At 52.9% G+C, this 18,476-nt stretch overlaps 10 protein-coding genes across 10 annotated transcripts; 6 read left to right on the plus strand and 4 right to left on the minus strand.

The window, feature by feature from the left end:
• Positions 1-139: 139 nt before the first annotated feature.
• On the plus strand, positions 140-1,550 carry AtWU_00138 (Brix domain-containing protein; the record flags this gene model as incomplete). Its single annotated transcript, XM_035495254.1, has 2 exons — positions 140-346; positions 405-1,550. 2 exons carry the CDS (start codon positions 140-142, stop codon positions 1,548-1,550), a joined length of 1,353 nt encoding a protein of 450 aa, XP_035351147.1.
• A 519-nt stretch (positions 1,551-2,069) lies between these two features.
• AtWU_00139 (riboflavin synthase) lies at positions 2,070-3,060 on the minus strand (the record flags this gene model as incomplete). The annotated part of the gene is made up of 3 exons (XM_035495255.1): positions 2,070-2,617; positions 2,840-2,962; positions 3,030-3,060. 3 exons carry the CDS (start codon positions 3,058-3,060, stop codon positions 2,070-2,072), a joined length of 702 nt encoding a protein of 233 aa, XP_035351148.1.
• Positions 3,061-3,383: 323 nt separating this feature from the next.
• On the plus strand, positions 3,384-5,026 carry AtWU_00140 (CaiB/BaiF CoA transferase family protein; the record flags this gene model as incomplete). The annotated part of the gene is made up of 6 exons (XM_035495256.1): positions 3,384-3,551; positions 3,618-3,649; positions 3,719-3,839; positions 3,900-4,404; positions 4,455-4,748; positions 4,815-5,026. 6 exons carry the CDS (start codon positions 3,384-3,386, stop codon positions 5,024-5,026), a joined length of 1,332 nt encoding a protein of 443 aa, XP_035351149.1.
• Positions 5,027-5,842: 816 nt separating this feature from the next.
• AtWU_00141 (PHD finger domain protein) lies at positions 5,843-7,471 on the plus strand (the record flags this gene model as incomplete). Its single annotated transcript, XM_035495257.1, has 1 exon — positions 5,843-7,471. One exon carries the CDS (start codon positions 5,843-5,845, stop codon positions 7,469-7,471), a length of 1,629 nt encoding a protein of 542 aa, XP_035351150.1.
• Positions 7,472-7,689: 218 nt separating this feature from the next.
• On the minus strand, positions 7,690-9,072 carry AtWU_00142 (putative zinc metallopeptidase; the record flags this gene model as incomplete). The annotated part of the gene is made up of 1 exon (XM_035495258.1): positions 7,690-9,072. One exon carries the CDS (start codon positions 9,070-9,072, stop codon positions 7,690-7,692), a length of 1,383 nt encoding a protein of 460 aa, XP_035351151.1.
• A 636-nt stretch (positions 9,073-9,708) lies between these two features.
• AtWU_00143 (short-chain dehydrogenase/reductase family protein) lies at positions 9,709-10,998 on the plus strand (the record flags this gene model as incomplete). The annotated part of the gene is made up of 2 exons (XM_035495259.1): positions 9,709-10,224; positions 10,354-10,998. The coding sequence occupies 2 exons, from the start codon at positions 9,709-9,711 to the stop codon at positions 10,996-10,998; spliced, it is 1,161 nt and encodes a 386-aa protein (XP_035351152.1).
• Positions 10,999-11,146: 148 nt separating this feature from the next.
• AtWU_00144 (rRNA-processing protein SOF1) lies at positions 11,147-12,607 on the minus strand (the record flags this gene model as incomplete). The annotated part of the gene is made up of 3 exons (XM_035495260.1): positions 11,147-11,507; positions 11,568-12,547; positions 12,605-12,607. 3 exons carry the CDS (start codon positions 12,605-12,607, stop codon positions 11,147-11,149), a joined length of 1,344 nt encoding a protein of 447 aa, XP_035351153.1.
• A 349-nt stretch (positions 12,608-12,956) lies between these two features.
• On the plus strand, positions 12,957-14,295 carry AtWU_00145 (proteasome regulatory particle lid subunit RPN6; the record flags this gene model as incomplete). Its single annotated transcript, XM_035495261.1, has 2 exons — positions 12,957-13,224; positions 13,289-14,295. 2 exons carry the CDS (start codon positions 12,957-12,959, stop codon positions 14,293-14,295), a joined length of 1,275 nt encoding a protein of 424 aa, XP_035351154.1.
• A 353-nt stretch (positions 14,296-14,648) lies between these two features.
• Positions 14,649-16,322, plus strand: AtWU_00146 (SWI-SNF complex subunit; the record flags this gene model as incomplete). The annotated part of the gene is made up of 3 exons (XM_035495262.1): positions 14,649-14,745; positions 14,821-15,734; positions 15,798-16,322. 3 exons carry the CDS (start codon positions 14,649-14,651, stop codon positions 16,320-16,322), a joined length of 1,536 nt encoding a protein of 511 aa, XP_035351155.1.
• Positions 16,323-17,143: 821 nt separating this feature from the next.
• AtWU_00147 (TLC domain-containing protein) lies at positions 17,144-18,374 on the minus strand (the record flags this gene model as incomplete). The annotated part of the gene is made up of 2 exons (XM_035495263.1): positions 17,144-17,821; positions 17,895-18,374. 2 exons carry the CDS (start codon positions 18,372-18,374, stop codon positions 17,144-17,146), a joined length of 1,158 nt encoding a protein of 385 aa, XP_035351156.1.
• Positions 18,375-18,476: the final 102 nt, after the last annotated feature.

An 18,476-nucleotide genomic window follows, 5' to 3' on the forward strand; every position in this document is an offset into this window, starting at 1 on the left:
TCCGGGCTCCTCCGCGGCTTTGCTCCGCTCATACTTTTTCTTCGGGTCAGAAAAAAAGTCACTGCCCTGAGAACATCCCCGTCCGGAGCGATTATTATTCCTCCGTTGTTTTCCTTTTCATCTTTACGCTTTTGTCACCATGGCGAAGGCACGTACTAAGAAGCGCACTCATGTTCGCGCGCAAAATGCTACGGCTGCTGCTGCCAAAGGCGGCGCCGCATCTATGAGCAAGACTCCGAAGTCGATGGTTATCCGTGTCGGCGCTTCAGAAGTTGGTTCTAGTGTCAGTCAGTTGGTCAAGGATGTGCGAACGATGATGGAGCCGGATACGGCTGTTAGATTGAAGGTGAGCTTAGAATTGTTTTGTTGACAAATGGATGAAGACTAATGGTATCGGTTGTTAGGAACGCAAATCAAACAGGCTAAGGGATTACACGACTATGACTGGTCCCCTTGGAGTCACACATCTTATGCTTTTCTCCAAGTCGGCGTCTGGAAACACGAACATGCGTTTGGCGCTTACGCCCCGTGGTCCGACATTGCACTTCCAGGTCGAAAACTACTCCCTATGCCGTGATGTTGAGAAAGCTTTGAAGCGCCCGAGAGGTGGTGGTCAGGATCACAAGACGCCTCCTTTGTTGGTCATGAACAATTTCAACTCCCCCAACGCCACTGAGGACTCTAAGGTGCCTAAGCGTCTGGAGAGTCTCTCAACGACTATCTTCCAATCTCTCTTCCCCCCGATCAACCCTCAAGCCACTCCCCTCTCTTCCATTCGCCGTGTGATGCTCTTGAACCGTGAACTCGCCCCCGAGGGTGAGGAGACAGAACACTATGTGTTGAACCTCCGTCATTACGCCATTACTACGAAGAAGACCGGCGTTTCGAAGCGCATTCGCCGCCTCGATCCCAAGGAGATCCGGAACAGGGAGAAGAAGGGTGCCGCTGTGCCTAATCTGGGTAAGCTGGAGGATGCGGCGGATTATCTGCTGGACCCGTCAGCTGCTGGGTATACCTCGGCTAGTGAGACGGAGATGGACACGGATGCTGAGGTTGAGGTGGCGGAGAGCACCACGAAAAAGGTCCTCTCGAAGCGCGAACTACAGCGCATGAAGGCTGGAGAGAAGGAGAAGGCACAGAAGAAGCTGAGCAATGCTCCGGGAGTCGAGAAGCGGGCGGTCAAGTTGGTTGAGCTGGGCCCTCGTATGAAGCTCCGCCTGCTCAAGGTTGAAGAAGGTCTTTGCGAAGGTCGCGTCATGTGGCACGATTTCATCAAGAAGTCTGAGGAGGAAGTCACCAAGTTGGACAAGAACTGGGATCAGAAGAAGAAGGAGAAGGAGCAAAGAAAGAAGGAACAAAAAGCGAACATCGAGAAGAAGAAGCAAGCCAAGGCTCAAGCTAAAGCCGAAGGCAAGGAGGTTGAAGACGACGACGAAGATGATGTTGATATGGATGAGGAAGATGAATGGCTCAGTGATGACTTTGAAGATGACAATGCGGAGGAGCAGGAGAACGATGATGAGGATGAGGACGAATCGATGGAGGAGTAAACAGGCGCGCTTTCATCACCTTGAAACGGACTCTCAATGTCAAGCAGCTCATAGCCCAGCTGCTACATCAAAATCCCACGCATTACTTGCTTCTGCCGTTGGCCCTGAGAACTGGGCGCATGCATGTGAAGCTATGATAGTGGAGATCAGTTACATTTCAGTGACGAAGCCTGCGATAAAAGACGTGACTCTTTCTTCCTTTGCTCGTTGGCGTTGGGAGTACAGGTGGCCACGGACGAAAAGGACTGAGTTATCTAAAAAGTCTCGATCAGAATGTTACGAGCCATGACCGGAAGTCTCTCGTGACGTTCAGCAGGCTGGCCATGACCGATAGAAGTACCAAAATATACCCACAAATCCTGCCTATTATTTTCTATACTCGTACATGGAAGAAACTTTCTCATATCATATCCCTATTTACACGTAGCAAAACTGGCTCGTAAACAACATCCATGATCATACTAGTTCCCTCCCTGCAAACAAAACACGGATATCTACCAATACCCACCCATCCACCTACTACTTCCTCAACTTCTCCTCGACAATCCTCTCCACCATCTTCTCCAACATCTTCATATCCCCACCGGCAGTACCAGCAAAGTACCCCTGCACACTCTTCTCCACATACTTGCCCACAATATCAATCTCCACATTCACATAATCCCCAGGCTTCTTCGCCGCCGTGACAATCTTCTCCTGCGTATACGCAATAAGCATCACCTCAAAGTACCCCTCCGGACCATCCACAACATTCGTCACCGTCAAACTAGCCCCGTCCAGCGTGACATATCCCTTCTCCACGATGTACCGCATCACGCCCACATCGCGCGGCTGCATACGGAACACCAGCGCATTGCCCTCCGGCGTCACGGAAAGAATCTTGGCGATGGTATCGACGTGGCCTTGCACAAAGTGACCGCCCATGCGCGTTTCACCCAGCACGGCGCGTTCGAGGTTCACGCGGGAGTCAGTCTGCAGGGAGCCGAGATTCGTGCGGCGGAGGGTTTCGGGGGCGACGCCGACCTTGAACCAGGTCTTGTCGAAGGCGGTTACTGTTAGGCAGGTTCCTGTTTTTATGTAATTTTATTAGTTGAATGGGATTTCTCCTTGGGCTCCTTGGGGGGTGCTCGTGGGGGGTTCGTGGGGTATTGTTTCGCGATTTTGGGGGGAGTGGGGGTAGGGGGAGGGGTAACGATGGAGAGAGAAGGAAGCAGAGGAAAAAGTAGAGATCGAATGCAATGGGAATGATGGTGAGTGTAACAATTGATATCATGCGATGCGATTCATACCATTGACGGCTATACTGTCGCCGAGATGGCAATCTGTGAGAATCTCCTCACAGTCGGAGATGGTCAAGGATGTACCCCCGCCCCCGCTTGAGGAGGTATCGAGAGGCTCGAGGGACGAGACAGCTGCGATAGAGAAAGGCAATTAGTTTTTTCTGTTTGGGTATTCATGATCGCAGTATAAGAAACTCACTCCCGATTTTCTCAACAAGACCGGTGAACATGGTGGAAATGGGTAAGAATATAAAAATGTAGAGTCGATGCCGTGGTTGCGGGCGGAATCAAGCGGTTGTGAGAAGGAAAGTTGAGCGGAAAGCGGACTTAATGTACTTGACCTCGGCTGCGAAGCTCCGTCGGCGAGGTCCCCGAATGGGAGCCAGCGCTTCTACTTGATCTCCCCTGTAGCTTATTTGGAGAACCTTGCATTGTCGATTATAATTTATCTGCCCACTTTCCTTTTGGCTGGATATTGCTCTAACTATCATTACTTTTATGGGTCTATCATATTATTTAACATCGCATCTTTAAGCCAGCATTAGAATCAATCATGAATCTCACGGCCGCATTGAGGGTACAGCGGGCTTGCGTTGCCCGTCGCAGCATCTATCTTCCCCGGAGGACGACGCAATGGCGCAGCTATTCTTCTGCTGTTTCGGATGATACACTTCCCTTGAAAGGTATACGAGTTTTGGATATGACACGAGTTTTGGCTGGTGTGAGTAGTAGGATTGTCGTCTCCAACAGCGTGGGGTTGGAGATGTAACTAACATTGTCCCCGCAGCCATACTGTACCCAGATTTTGGGTGATTTAGGGTATGTTTTTCGACATCTGACAATTATTATCAAGGCAGTGGGGGATCTGACCGGGATGATACCATATAGAGCGGATGTTATTAAAGTCGAACACCCCGTGCGCGGTGATGATACTCGAGCGTGGGGTCCCCCGTACGCCACGTACACCGATGGGTCCGAAGGTCCAGGGGAGAGTGCCTACTATCTTGGAGTATGTTATGCGGTCTGCTACTGCCATACCTCCAAGAGCGCAATTGACCATTGTGAATAGGTAAACCGCAACAAGAAATCAATTGGTCTGTCTTTCGCTCATAAGTCCGGTGTAGAGATTCTACACCGGCTGGCGAAGGAATGTGACGTCCTCGTCGAGAACTACCTTCCTGGTAGTCTTAAGAAATATAATATGGATTATGAGACCCTGCGCTCCATCAATCCTAAACTTATCTACGCCAGCATCACCGGATACGGTCAGACTGGGCCATACAGTAACCGTGCGGGGTACGATGTCATGGTCGAAGCGGAGATGGGTCTGATGCACATCACGGGTAGTAGAGAGGGGGAACCGGTGAAGGTAGGCGTTGCTGTGACCGATTTGACCACTGGTCTGTACACATCGAATGCCATAATGGCTGCCTTGCTTGCGCGAGCGAGAACTGGTAAGGGACAGCATATCGATGCATGCCTGAGCGACTGTCAAGTTGCGACCTTGGCGAACATTGCCAGCTCCGCTCTGATCAGTGGTAAGAAGGATTCGGGAAGATGGGGAACCGCACACCGTAAGTGGCTTATACCATGTGTTCGAAATCTAGCTACTGACTGTCTGTAGCATCCATTGTGCCTTACCGAAGCTACAAGACGCTCGATGGCGATATTCTTTTCGGAGGCGGGAACGATAGACTGTTCGGTGTGTTGTGCGACCGACTTGGACACCCGGAATGGAAGACCGATCCCCGATTCGTTACCAACAGTGATCGAGTAAAGCATCGTACGGATATTGATGGTTTGATTGAGGAAACTGTAAAGCAAAAGACCACGCAAGAGTGGCTTGAGATCTTGGAGGGCAGCGGCATGCCCTATGCCGCAGTCAATGATATTCAGGGAACGTTGAACCACTCCCACGGTATGCTATACATCCAACATAACCTGATTCCAGAATTATACCAATTCGCTGATAATGTATATGTAGTCCAAGCACGAGGCATGGTTGCAGAAATTGACCATCCAGCCTGTGGTCCCATCAAGTTGGTGAATACACCCATCAAGTATTCCCACGCGACCCCTGGCATTCGGACACCGCCCCCAACCCTGGGGCAACATACGGACGAAATATTGGGGGAGGTACTGGAGTATGGCAAGGACGATATTGCTCGGCTAAAGAAGGATGGCGTAATAGCATAGATTATATCATACAGTAGCTCTGCTCGTCCGACTTGGCTGGTGGATTGCTCTAGACTGCGTTGAAGAGCCGGTGGTCCGGAAGGTCACGCATCTGCAGGAATAATCCCTACATGGTTAGTTTTTCGTGCGACTACCGGCTCATCCGCGCTGAAGAGTCCCGGATATCATAGAGAGATAGCTAGAAGAGAATAACCTCAATCCAGCCATGCATATTGAACAGTGTGCCGCTGGCAGTTACACAATTAAAGGAGCATTATTGCTTTTGACAATGGAAGGGCGGTTCTGTCAAGGGCGCGGGGGATGGATTCCTCACGATCACGTGATGGTATATAAATCTGGGTCCGTTCATGATGACTTCTCTTGTCGCACTCCGATAACAGTGAGGATTCAGGTGCAGTGTCCGGAGCAAGTCTACTAAAGACGACTGAGCAACTGTGCACATCGACCCGACTTGGGGATATGTCACCGCACAATGGAGCTCCTTCCTCCCAGGCGTCTATAGAAACAGCGCCTTCATCAGCCCACGGAACACTTCATACCACTACCACCACTTCTGGCTCACCCCCTTCGGATTCCTCGCGCAGCGTCAGCATTGGTTCCTCCCTGGGACTGCCTCCCTCCTTACCCGGACGGCCGTCGAGCGTACCCTCAAAGAGGGTGGAGATCCCCCGGCTCTCTGCAGCTACTACCGAGTTACTGGCGCGGGTCACCGGTAACCTCAAAGGACCGCAGCAGAGAAATGATAATGATAGATTTGTTACATGGAACCCATCAACAGTTACTCGGACGTTCGAAAGCCAGAATAGCAATTCCACAATGGGGAAAATGAGGGCCTCTTCTACAATTATTGAATTGCCTACGGCGCCGTTCGTGTATTCGAACACTGTGGCGCCACCGGCGGTTCCTCAGCCTGCCTCCCCAGCGCCTCAAGGAACTACAGGAGACATAGTAAAGCCTACAAATCTACCCAACCTCGCCCCAAAACCGCCCAGCACAACACCAATTGACGCAGTATCAAGACATTCAGGGTCTCCAGTCCCGGTCAATGTCGACCTAAAACGCACAAGTTCAACGCCCGTCGATGCAGTATCACGGCAGTCGGCGTCCCCAATTCCAGTCAATATCGCTCCAAAACCAAGCACAACACCTGTCGGTGCGGTTCTAGCACCAACACAATTGACTGCACCCATTTCAGCAGAACCCACAGCTGAGATCAAAATTGCCCCTAAACCAAATGGGACATTGTCGAAGGGTGCAGCACCAGCACCAACACCCTTGCCTACACCACAGGAGCCACAGCCAGCAGCAAAGTCCAAGAGGCCACAAACTGCAGCTGGCTCGCGTCAGCGAAAGGGTGCGGCAAATGGTAACAAGCGCGGCAAGAAGCGCAGACGAAATAATGACAGTGACGGGGAAGATATCATAAGGGCCGGTGACTCCAGTAGCGACGAATCAGATGTTGCACCAACAGCGACGCAAACAAAATCTGGACGCTTGGTCAACCGGCCTTCGTTATATGTACCAGCACCGTCAGCTCCTGCGGTAGCTAAGGAGGTAAGCAACTCGGCGGACGCGTCTGATTATGCAGCCGTCGCACGAAAGCGTAAACGTATCCACCGCCGAGGAAAAGATGCGATCATCACTTGCTTGCATTGTCAGAGGGGTCATAGCCCATTAAGCAACTCGATCGTATTCTGTGACGAGTGCAATGCCGCATGGCATCAGTTGTGTCACGATCCTCCTATTGGCGCAGACGTTGTTGCGGTCAAGGAGAAGGAATGGTTCTGTCGGGAATGCCGGCCTGTCCAAATTTCTGTCATTCAGCCAACAGTTGTGCGGAGCAATCCTGACCTCACATCTGGGCCATTAGTCCCTAATTATCCTCCGCTATCAATTCCCAAAGGCGAGGTGGGTGCAGCGGAATTTTCGGCTGATGAGCGACGAGGCTTCCTGTCGGGTCTGTCGCATGCAACCCTCGTTGAGCTCCTGATGACTATTTCGGACAACAATCCGATATTGCCGATGTTTCCTGAGAATATGAGGGATCTCCAGTCATCCAAGTTCGCGTTTCGATTGCCAATTTCCGACGCCCCGACTCCGTCGACATCGGTGTCGGGTAATGTTTCGACAAGCAATGATACAAGGGATTCCACGTCTGCATCTACTGAAGTGATCAAACACAATGAGGACTCTGTACCCGATGCCACATCTTCATCGTCTACTCGCAGGCGATATGAGGAGATCTCTGATGACGACTCGGAATATGAATTTCAGGAGCACCGCTTGTATCCGCGCGCTGGGAACGGGTTCCGGCTATCGCTTAATGTGGATGACATGGATATCATGCGCGAAGACCCTGCTTGTCCTACCTTCAGCTATTCGCTACACGGACCTGCGCAGGTACGCGCTCAGCTGAGCGAAATGGTTCCAGTGTGGGGAACATGACACCAGCGTCAACTTCCCTTATACTTACGTTCACCTCTGCGTCTATATTTGACATTGAGCACTTGACGTCTTAGATTCTTTAGATCATCTTCATCACTTATGTGGTCTAGCGAATTATAGATATCTGAAGCGTGTGAAGCTTTGGGTTAGCAATACAATACACTATCTGCTGTGCAACCTTCAATACGCCAAAGATGACGCCTCCCGATAACTCGCCGCTACACAAAGTCAAACGCAGATTTCGGACACATTGAACATGGAGAAGCCTTTAGTTGACCACCAACTACGAGCTCTCTGCTAGCCTTGGCTGGCGGGTCCCAAACGATGCCTGCAACACCATGTCGCGGTTTCGACACGTTACAACCGGTGTCATCCACGTCATAGAACAGCAGGATATCTGCACGACTTCCCTGGCTCAAGGACAAGGCCTCGGGTGAGGGAAGTCCGATTGCTGCGCGAGCTCTGGTTGACACGCATTCGTACAATAGCTCAGCATTCGCCTTGGTCCCGGCTTGATAGACACCCACTCCTACACACGCCAATGACAGGGGGTCTTCAGAGCCCCAGGGCGTAAAAGCGTTGCCCACATTGTTGATTCCTATCACCGTGTCCAAACCATACTTGTTTATCATCTCCAAAACCTGCAATGTACCCCGTGGTCGATCCTGCCCCTTCGAAGATGGTGGAGAGGCCATGTACATGTCGCTCGTCGGTAGCCCAACAAAGCTGACTGGGAGGTCATTTTCCCGGATCTCTTGTGCAAGAAGCCCCCATTCTTCATCACTGAACAGCGTCAGTCGCGTGCAGTGCCCCAGCATGACCCGCTTATCTGTTGACTGCGATGTCCACCCCTTTTCCTTCAGCGTGTGCAAAACAAACCATACCAGTGCCTCCTTCCCAGTGTCGAGTTTATAGTCGAGATGGAAGTCCACATGCTTTCTGCACTCTAGGGCACGCTCAATCGCCCATGTAATATTTTGTTTCGATGCATCGATCGACGACTCAACGTACGGTGTTGTCCCGATGACATCAACCTGCGTCTGTCGCACGGCTTCTTCCATGAGCCGACGGTTATGGTTCCCATGCTCACCCGAGAATATCGGGTCCTGCGCAAATGACACGATTTGCACTGCACATACCTCTTTCCACTCATCCTTGAGAGCGATACCGGCTTCAAGACAAGTGAGGTTTACAGTATGATCTACCTCCACGAATGCCCTCATCGCCGTGACTCCTGCGGAGACAGATCCGGCAATCAGCCATTCTCCGCGTCTCAGGAGATCCTCCCGCGTAAACTGCTGCTTTGCTTTCGTGGTAAAGGATAGCGCTTCAGCGAACGAGCCGGTGGAGGGAAGAAGATGTGCATATTCGGGGGAGTTGTGGATAAATGCTTTATCGAGGTGGATATGTGGGTGTGTCAGAGCTGGGAGGGCGAGTGGTGCGGTCTGATCCAATTCAGCATTGGGGTGCGGGGTGATGGATGTGATGATGCTGTGCGGAGAATCATGGGGGCGCGAGATGGCAATGTCCCAAGTTGAGTCTCTGCCGGGGAGTCGGACATTCTGAATGCGCTTGACGGGTGTAAGAGTAGGCGGAGGCATTTTTGGTATATATTATTATATTGTGTTAGATGTTGTGAGTGATAGAAAGTGGTGTTTCGGGTGACAGCAATCTATGGCGGAGCTCGCCGCACTTTGTATGTATCCCCGATCATGGGTCAGTCACAGCTGACGGCAACGTAAACATAAGATTTAACTGAATTATCAATCTCCGAAATCAAAGTTCCAGATAATCAAGGCAAATGCACTATGCATGCCTTACACAACCTTAACTCAGCCACGAGCTGAGCTGAATTGAACTGAACTGAACTGAACCACTCCATCAGCAGCCCCACATCTCACAATCATCTGGCCGGAGTTTCTTTCTCCTCATTCCCTCCTCCAAGCTCCGACTGTCACAACTTCCAATTGACACCCTATACCCCAGACCAGAAGTCCACACTCAATCCTCCTCCATAATCGCACCCAGTAAGTCACTTATCACACCCCCTATCTAAGCGCCGACAATTCCTAACCAACCAATCACAGACCCCAAGCCGCAGCAGCCTCCGCAAAACACCACCACCACTCACCACTCACCACCACAACCACTGCTATACACAACACCACAACCCCCTACCATGCCCCCAACCACACCTAAACCATCACTCAACCATTCCTAATACTCCCTCCCGCAAAATGACCACCCCAAAACTCATCCACACCCACCCCCTCCAACCCACCACCAGCACCAGCATCACCAACAATCCCAACACAAACCCCCCCCTAACCATCGACCTCCTCCTCACAACCCTCACCCGGACCATCCTCCACCCCATCCCATCCTACATCCTCCTCCTATGCCTCCGCGCTCAAGCAACCCCCTACACTTCCCTCCCCTTCATCATCGCCATCATCTACTCCGCCCTCCTCACCCTCATCTACATCCTCAGCACACTCAATCAGCAATTAGCCTACGGGGCCCCGCGCACCGTCGATCTCTCCAATGAAGTGGTGGTCGTGACGGGCGGTGCGAGCGGGTTGGGATTACTCATTGCGAGGATATATGCGCTGCGTGGCGCCTCCGTAGCGGTTTTGGATCTTCGCGGGATATCGGATGAGGAGGTCGAGGAGATGGGGTTGGGGGGGTGTTATGTTTGTGATGTTTCGGATAGGGGGGCTTTGGAGGGCGTGGTGGGGAGGGTTGCGGTGGAGGTATGTATTTTTCCCTTTTCTTTATTTTTACTTTTGATATAGAGATATGGTGGGTGGGAGGGAGTCTGGTATTTAATTGATTTGATTGATTGACTGATGGCTAACTAACTTGATGGGGTGGGTGGATAGTTGGGCCCTCCTACCATTTTGATCCATTGCGCAGCTGCAAGAATCAACGGTCTACCCTTGCAACAGCTCTCTCCCGAGGCTTTCCAGAAAACTATCAACACCAATTTACTCGCCGCCGTTCATGCCTATCAGGTTTTTTTGCCGTATATGCTGGCTGCGCCGGACGGTGGGACCATTGTTACGGTGAGTTCGGTGCTCGGGCAGCTGTGTGCGGCTGGCTTGGCGGATTACTCGGCTAGTAAGGCTGGGTTGAGCGCGTTGCATCGCTCGCTCGAGGCCGAACTTCGACAATCCGGGGACGATGCAAAAGTGAAGATGGTTCTGGTGGAGCCGGGCCAGATCTCAACGCCGCTGTTTGAATCCGTCCAGACGCCCAACCGGTTCTTTGCCCCCGTGCTGGAGCCAGTCCAGGTCGCGCAGGCTATTGTCTCGGCTGTCGACAGCGGCAGGGGTGGCGTGATAAGGTTGCCTGCGTTTGCCATGCTGGTGAACTGGTATGCGGTGTTGCCGGCGAGCGTGCAGCGGTTGGCGCGGTACCTGAGCGGGATTGATGGTGCGGTAGCACAGGCGTCGTCCAAACCCGGCAGGGCTGATTCGTCCAGCCAGCAGTTGCAGACTGAGTTGGATCACGTGAAAGAGGACTGAACGACGAAGCTGAACAACAGCTGCAATAAGAATATACCCCAACTGTATCATGTCCATGCAATGTATATATACTTGAGACACAATTTAATTCGTCTCTGAGCGCAGCCGTTCCGCACGATCATCCAGATGGACGTCCCGGGCAGAGCATTTATTGCTCCTTGGCCAGGATCATCTTCTCGCGCTCGCTCTGTCTCTTGGGCAGGTTCTCCTTCTTGGTGTGCTTGCGCACGTTCTCTTCGCGTCTCTTGATCGCCATCAGCTCCTCCCGCTTGATCTCGCGCGCCTTCTTGATCGGCTTCGGCACGTGACGCTGGCGGCGGATTCGGCGGATTTCCGGCATGTGCGAGTATCTCTGGATCAAAGCCTGGTCGTACTCGAGCTTGGCCCGTTGACGAGCGCTCTTTACTCCGCTGCGGTCGGATGCGTTTGCGCGCCAAAGGCGGATATTGCCGTCGTCGGAGCCGGACAAGACGTACTTGTTGTCGGGTGTGAACTTGGCGGAGAAAACACTGTAGAACATAGTCAGCATTATGGATTCTTGGAGAAGGGGAGCAAAAGTAGATACATACCGTTGCATACGCTGGGTGTGGTAGATGTCGCGAGAGTGGCCCGTGGATCTGTTCCACAAGCGGATCGTCCGATCGTAAGAGGCAGTGACAAGTTCCTGACCGGTGGGACTGAAGTCCACATCCATCACAGCAGCGACGTGGTCCTTGAGCACGTTCAATGCGCGATCCATCTTGCGCATGTCGAACATGTAGACGTTGTGGTCTTCGTTGGCAACGGCAAAGTTGAACGCTTCCATCGGATTCCACGAGATCGCGTTCGACGCCAGGCGGAGAACCATCTTGTGAAGAGGGGACGATGTCCGGAGGTCGTACATGATAATCGAGCGATCAATGCCGGTCGAACCAAGGATGGAGGTCTCGGTCTGGTTGAAAGCAATGGAGGTGATGGTATCCACGTTGGTGGGCCAGTGGAGAGTCTGGGACGGCGTAGAGGAAGGACGGGAGAGATCGTAGATAGAGATCTGAGAGGAGGATGCGGCGAAGTAGGGCAGGTCCCGATGGTGCGTGAGGCAGGTGAAAGCGCCCTGGCCCAGGTAGGTTGCTAGCGGTGGTGCTTCGGGTGCCGAGTTGTACGGGTCAAAAAGCTTGACGGTCTTGTCGCTCGCGCAAGAAAGCAACTTCCGATCGGGGGTCCAGCACACACCCTTGACGATGTTGTCGTGTGCCTGGGTGTTCCAGATCTCTCCCTGGGTGGTCAAATCCCACACCTTGACCACACCATCACCGCTACCACTGGCGAACCGTTCCAGAGAGCCTGGGTCCTTGGCCATAGTATACACACCGTCCACATGGCCTTCGCCCATCTGGCCCAAGAAGGGCGCAGCGAACAGGCGCTCTAACTTGGTGGCATTGAGAGCACGGGTGTATTCACGAGCCCGCTCGAATGGATGCTGCGCCGGGTCGAGGTTTCGGGGCTGTCGAACGACAGCGGTTCCCGGAGCCTGTTGCGAGGAAGTGGGACGAGAGAGAGCTTTGATTTTCTGAGAGGTATATTAGTCTCTATCCGGAAGGCTATGGAGTGATTTAGATTGACTTACCATGGCGTCCGGTGGTTTTCTCTGCAAAGGAAGCTGGAGGAAAGAAAACTAAAACTATATCGGACATAAAATTTCCAGGCGCTTTTTTCTACTGGGCGGGTACCGCCGATTCTGGTTGGCTCGCCAAGCCGCGGGCGGTGAGGGCGGCAGCTGCAGCTCCAACCGCCAGTGACGATAGCCAAACCTGTAAGCTTCCTGTCCTGCCATCATCCTCTATACCTCATCATCTCATCTCTCATCGTGTCTAGGGCCTTCCTACTCTGTGCATTACCTGTCACTCCGCTGGCAGATTGAAAACTACCCGCAATCCCTCCAGATTTCCTCCGCCGCCCCTCACAGCCCCGATCTAGTCATGGCACCCTCTTCGACGACCGCTGGGCGGATAGACGAAGCCCGGGGTCTCGTGAAGAGCGACCCTTCCAAGGCCGAGAGCACCCTCAAGGAAATTCTCGCGCAAGGTCCCGGTTCGTCTGAGGCCTCATCGCGCGATTACGAGAATGCCCTGGTGTTGCTGGGAGAGCTCTACCGGGACCAGAAGAAGCCCCACGAGATTGCCGAACTCATCAAGACCAGCCGCGATTCTTTCTCTTCATTCGCCAAGGCAAAGACGGCTAAGCTGGGTATGTTGGACTGACCGGGTTAATGTATTGCTTCCAGGGTTGCTAACCACTCGTCCTCTGATAGTCCGCCAGCTGCTCGACCTGTTCAGCGAGATCCCGAACACCCTCGATATCCAAGTCTCCGTCATCCAATCATGCATTGAGTGGGCCATCGCCGAGCGGAGGTCCTTCCTTCGTCAGAACCTCCAGACTCGCCTTGTGGCCATCTACATGCAGAAACAGACCTACTACGATGCGCTCACCCTCATCAACTCCCTCCTCCGCGAGCTAAAGCGCCTGGATGACAAGCTCATGCTGGTTGAGGTGCAGCTGCTGGAGTCGCGGGTGTACCATGCATTGGGCAACCAGGCCAAGGCACGTGCTGCTTTGACGGCAGCCCGGACATCGGCCGCCTCCGTCTACACTCCGCCGAACCTGCAGGCCGGTCTGGATATGCAGAGTGGTATGCTACACGCCGAAGACAAAGATTTCAACACGTCATTCTCCTATTTCATTGAGGCTCTGGAAGGGTACAGCTCCCTTGATGAGGGAGAGAAGGCCACTGCGGCCCTCCAATATATGCTGCTATGCAAGATCATGTTGAACCTGGTGGACGATGTGACGAATTTGCTGGGATCGAAGCAGGCTCAGAAGTATGCCAGCCCGCGACTCGAGGCCATGAAGGCTGTGGCGCGTGCCCATGCCAACCGGTCCCTAGAGGAGTACGAGAAGGCGCTCTCGGACTACAGGTTCGAGCTGGGCAGTGATACATTCATCCGCAACCACCTCCGCAGACTGTACGATGCCATGTTGGAGCAGAACCTGATCAAGGTTATTGAACCTTTCAGCCGGGTTGAGCTGGACCACATCGCCAAGATGGTTGGACTGGACACGCAGCAGGTGGAGCGGAAGCTCTCCCAGATGATCCTGGACAAGGTGATTATCGGAGTGCTCGACCAGGGGGCTGGATGCCTGATTGTCTACGATGAGACGGAGCGTGATCAGGCATACGATGCTGCATTGGACACGATTGAGAAGTTGAGCAATGTGGTGGAAGAGTTGTACACTAATCAAGCATCGCTGCTGGAGTAAGTAAGAAAAGGCAGATGATGCGTGGGGGGGAGGTGATTATTGAGTTAATGGCTTGGAAATGAAACAGCATTACTACAAATGAATATATGAGGATCGTTGATCCTATAAGTAACTAGAGAAAAGTAATTATAGAGCGTAGTTTGATGTGGTTACTGGTCCATCCCAAAGAGGAATAGCGCGACCGCGGCAAAAGAATCGCGAAAGCAAGTGACTGACTTGCTTCTGTTCGTCCGCCCAGCAACTACACGCCCATCTCTCCGGCCCTGCGCGGTCTGTCTCATCGCCCCAAGGATCTCCATCCTCCAATTCGCGGATCTTCCCTTGCGGCCTCACCGTCTCATCACGGACCAACCATGAATGCCCCGATCCCACCCAACTACGGCCGTGGGTTCCCCCCACAAGCCGCCCAACGCTCCCCTGCCACGCCTCGTCGCGGTCCTCCAGGTCCTGGTGAGCCTCCACCCTGTAACCCAATCAAACCCCGGCGGAACTTTTTCTTCTAACTCCTTCTTCTCCCTCATATAGCTGCTGCGATGCCTGTCCCCATGCCTCAGCACGCCGTTCCCCCTCAATACATCCCTCCCCAGCGCAACATGCAGCCTCCCAATGACGCCGCCCTGCGTCGCAGCCGCAAACCCACCGACAAGAACATCCCCGACGGCATTGAGGAAGTAATCATCGGCGAAGGTGTGCAGCAGTACAAGAGCCTCCGCGACCTGGAGAAACGCCTCGATGCAGCCATTGTCCGTAAGCGCCTGGACATCCAGGACTCCATCAGCAAGACTGTCAAGAAGTACCGCACGATGCGCATTTGGATCTCCAACACTGTCGAAAACCAACCCTGGCAGACTGCCAACGGTGCCGCCCCCGGAAGCAACCCCGGCTCCGGACGGTACAAGGTGCGCATCGAGGGACGTCTTCTAGACGACGACAGCGACCCGACCGCCCCGGAGGACAGTGACGACGAAGCTACCGAGCAGACAGACAACGGCGACGCAATGGAGCAAGATGGCCCTAACGCCAATGCCACGACCAAGAAGTCATCCAACAAGCGCTCCAAGCAGCGTTTCTCGCACTTCTTCAAATCCATCACCGTCGACTTCGACAAGTCCTCCACCGCCAGTCCGGAGGAAGTCAAGCCAATCACCTGGACCAAGCCGCAATTACCCCCTAACACCGTCACCCTGCCACCCACGGCAGACTTTGACTCGATGCAGTTCGCCCGCGCGTCACAGGAGAACCTGAACGTGACATTCAGTCTCGTGCGCGACGAGACACCAGAACGGTACAAGCTCAGCAAAGAGCTAGCAGAAGTACTAGACGTGGAGGAAGAAACACGAAGCGGCATTGTCCTCGGCATCTGGGACTACATCCGCGCCATGGGCCTACAAGAAGACGAAGAGAAGCGACTCGTCCGCTGTGACCATCGTCTCCGATCGGTACGTCCCCTCCCCATTTCCATATAAATCCAAAAACCAAACTAACCCAACCCAACCACACAGATCTTCGGCCGCGACCAAATGTTCTTCCCCCAAATCCCCGAAAGCATCGGCCCACACACCAGCCCTATCGACCCCATCCACCTCCCCTACACCATCCGCGTCGACGAAGACTACCACAAGGACCCGACCCCCACCGTCTACGACATCCAAGTCGCCCTGGAAGACCCTCTCCGCTCCAAGATGCTCGCCCTCACCCAGAACCCGCAATACACGGCATCCATGCGCCAGATCGCCACGCTAGACGACCAGGTCGCTCTCATCGTGCAGGCCCTGACGCACTCCCGCGCCCGTCACTCCTTCTACACGGCTCTCAGCAAGGATCCCGCGACTTTCGTCCGCCGCTGGATCAACTCCCAGCGCAGAGACCTGGAGACTATCCTCGGAGAGGCGACGCGTGGTGGTGGCGAAGATGCTAGTGGTCCTGAGTTCCGTCGTGGTGGTACAGATGGCGTTTGGGATACGACTGTGGCGAGGGAAGCGGTGCGGTATATGCTTGCGAAGCCGGAGGCGGCGATGGGGAGGTGATTCTTACCTAGGTAGTTTACTCGTTAGGATTGGGTGCTGGAGAACATGTGGTATCAAGTTAGTGATGTGTGACTGGTGTATTATCTGATCAGCGAAGAAAATAACTCCTTACGAACGATACTAGTTTAGTTAGTCGGTTGAGTTGGGCTTGTTTGTTTGATGGGGGCGCTTTCGTGGTGTTTTTTGTCTTTGGTTGGTTTTGATTCCGGGATGGATGTTTTTTCTTCAGCTCTTTTTTAGTTCCCTTGTCATCTATAATGTATTGCTTGGTTGAAACTATACAGATCTTATCTACCGTGGCTGTAGTAGATATATATATTTGGGATTAGTAGTATGAAGACCATATGATAATTGCACAGGTCCATAGTGGTGTATGGTTATATATATTGTAGTAGTGTTATATGCCGTTACTCGTTTCATTTAAATTTCTGATACTGTACTGTACTGAGATCTAAGCCAGATAGCAACTGCACAAGAAAACAAAACAAAAACAGACTAAAATAAGCAAACCTATTCTCCTATCCAGATCAACTCCTTGTCGAAAGACATGAATGCATGGATTTCGAATCAACTAGCTTTCCCATAACATGACATCGCGTTATATAAGAATATATTCTCTGATGCTTGGAAGCCGGTCTCGCTGACTTATGTGGTCGGCTGTAGTAGGGGTAGATATCAAGTCAACAAGCTGTGAGACATGTCCTCGCGAGCTACGAGGCTGTCCATAGTAGGACTGACGGTATGATGAGGGATGTTGTTCCTCGTTGGTTTGTTGCTGCTGCTGCCGCTGCTGCTTTATTGAAGCATGTAACAGAAGCAAACTAGGATGACAACTGGACCTTCCTCTTCCTCAATTCCTCGAGCCCCGAGTCGACAGCCGAAGCGACTTTCTCCTCGGTAACTCCATCGAGGAAAGGGCTACCCTCCTCCTGTTCCAGCTTGGAGGCCGCTTCCAGGACGACCTTCTGCGTGATTTCCTCCTTCAGGTTGTTGATTTGCTCCTCCTTGGAGGGCTTACCGGCCGGTCCGGACTTCTCAGCGGGCCCGCGGAACCGCTTCAGGACGGTCTCGACCATCTTCGAGAACCAGAAGTAGTTCAAGAAGTTGAGGACCACGTTCGAGATCACGTAAGTCAGGACCAGCCAGGTGGGGACGCCGCCGGCGGTGAAGGAGGCGTACCTGGCCATTTCACTGCCGCTGCCTCCGCGGACCTGGAAGACTTGAGAGGTGATATCGACGGGCTCGAGGGGAGTAGCAGCTGCGGTGGCATCCCAGGTCTGTTTCAGGGCGTACCACATGTCCCGATAGACGGCGACGGACTGGTAGGTGCCCCAAAGGAGACGGCAGCTGAAGAAGGTGAAGAGAAGCATCATGCCATTATACCACTGCAGGTTGCTGCCGGTCATGTTGACCTTGTCGAGGAACCAGTGGATATTGAGGAAAGGGCTGGAGAGCTCATAGAGGATGAAGACAGGGGAGTAGAAGTTCACGAATGGTCTCTGTTATTATAGCACAAGTCAAATGATTAGCTTATTGACGCATACCGTAAATCTGAAAAAGGTTACAACTCACAAATCCGAAACTGAACACCCACAGGGCGCTAATGCCATGGAAAAGCATTCCGATCCCAAAGAGCTTAACGTAGATCGTGCTCACGATCAGATCGTAGACAAAGTATCCGGCAGCGAAGGCGGACACCAGTCCACAGGCTCCAGTGTATCCATAGACACGTTCAGGAGTGTTCATAGAAGCCCGGTCTTCATCGACAAACATGACCCAAAGGGCCATGCCATTGATAAAGGTGCTCTGCACCAGCGAGACGACATGAACATCCCAGTTGAGCTTGGTCCGGGGATTGAGTTTCGGGTAGTGACGGGGAAACAACACCGGAGACAGAACGGGGGACAAGATAAAGTGGATAAAGAGGTAGCCGGCAAAAGCAATAACGACTTCGTGAGCATGCTCCGTCAGAGCCGGAACGTTGTAATAAAGCGCCCAAGGCTCGACGAAATCCCGCAGCCATGCTGGCGGGGGTGGAAACGGATCCAACATGCCGGTTGACCGCTCCTCCGACCAAGCGGAGAGAAGTTAGGATGAGAGAACCGGAAAATTAACCACTCTTGCAGAGAGGAGATAGGGGAGCAGGAGAACAAG

This window comes from Aspergillus tubingensis (genome assembly GCF_013340325.1).
Source record: "Aspergillus tubingensis WU-2223L DNA, scaffold_1, whole genome shotgun sequence".
NCBI lineage: Eukaryota > Fungi > Ascomycota > Eurotiomycetes > Eurotiales > Aspergillaceae > Aspergillus > Aspergillus tubingensis.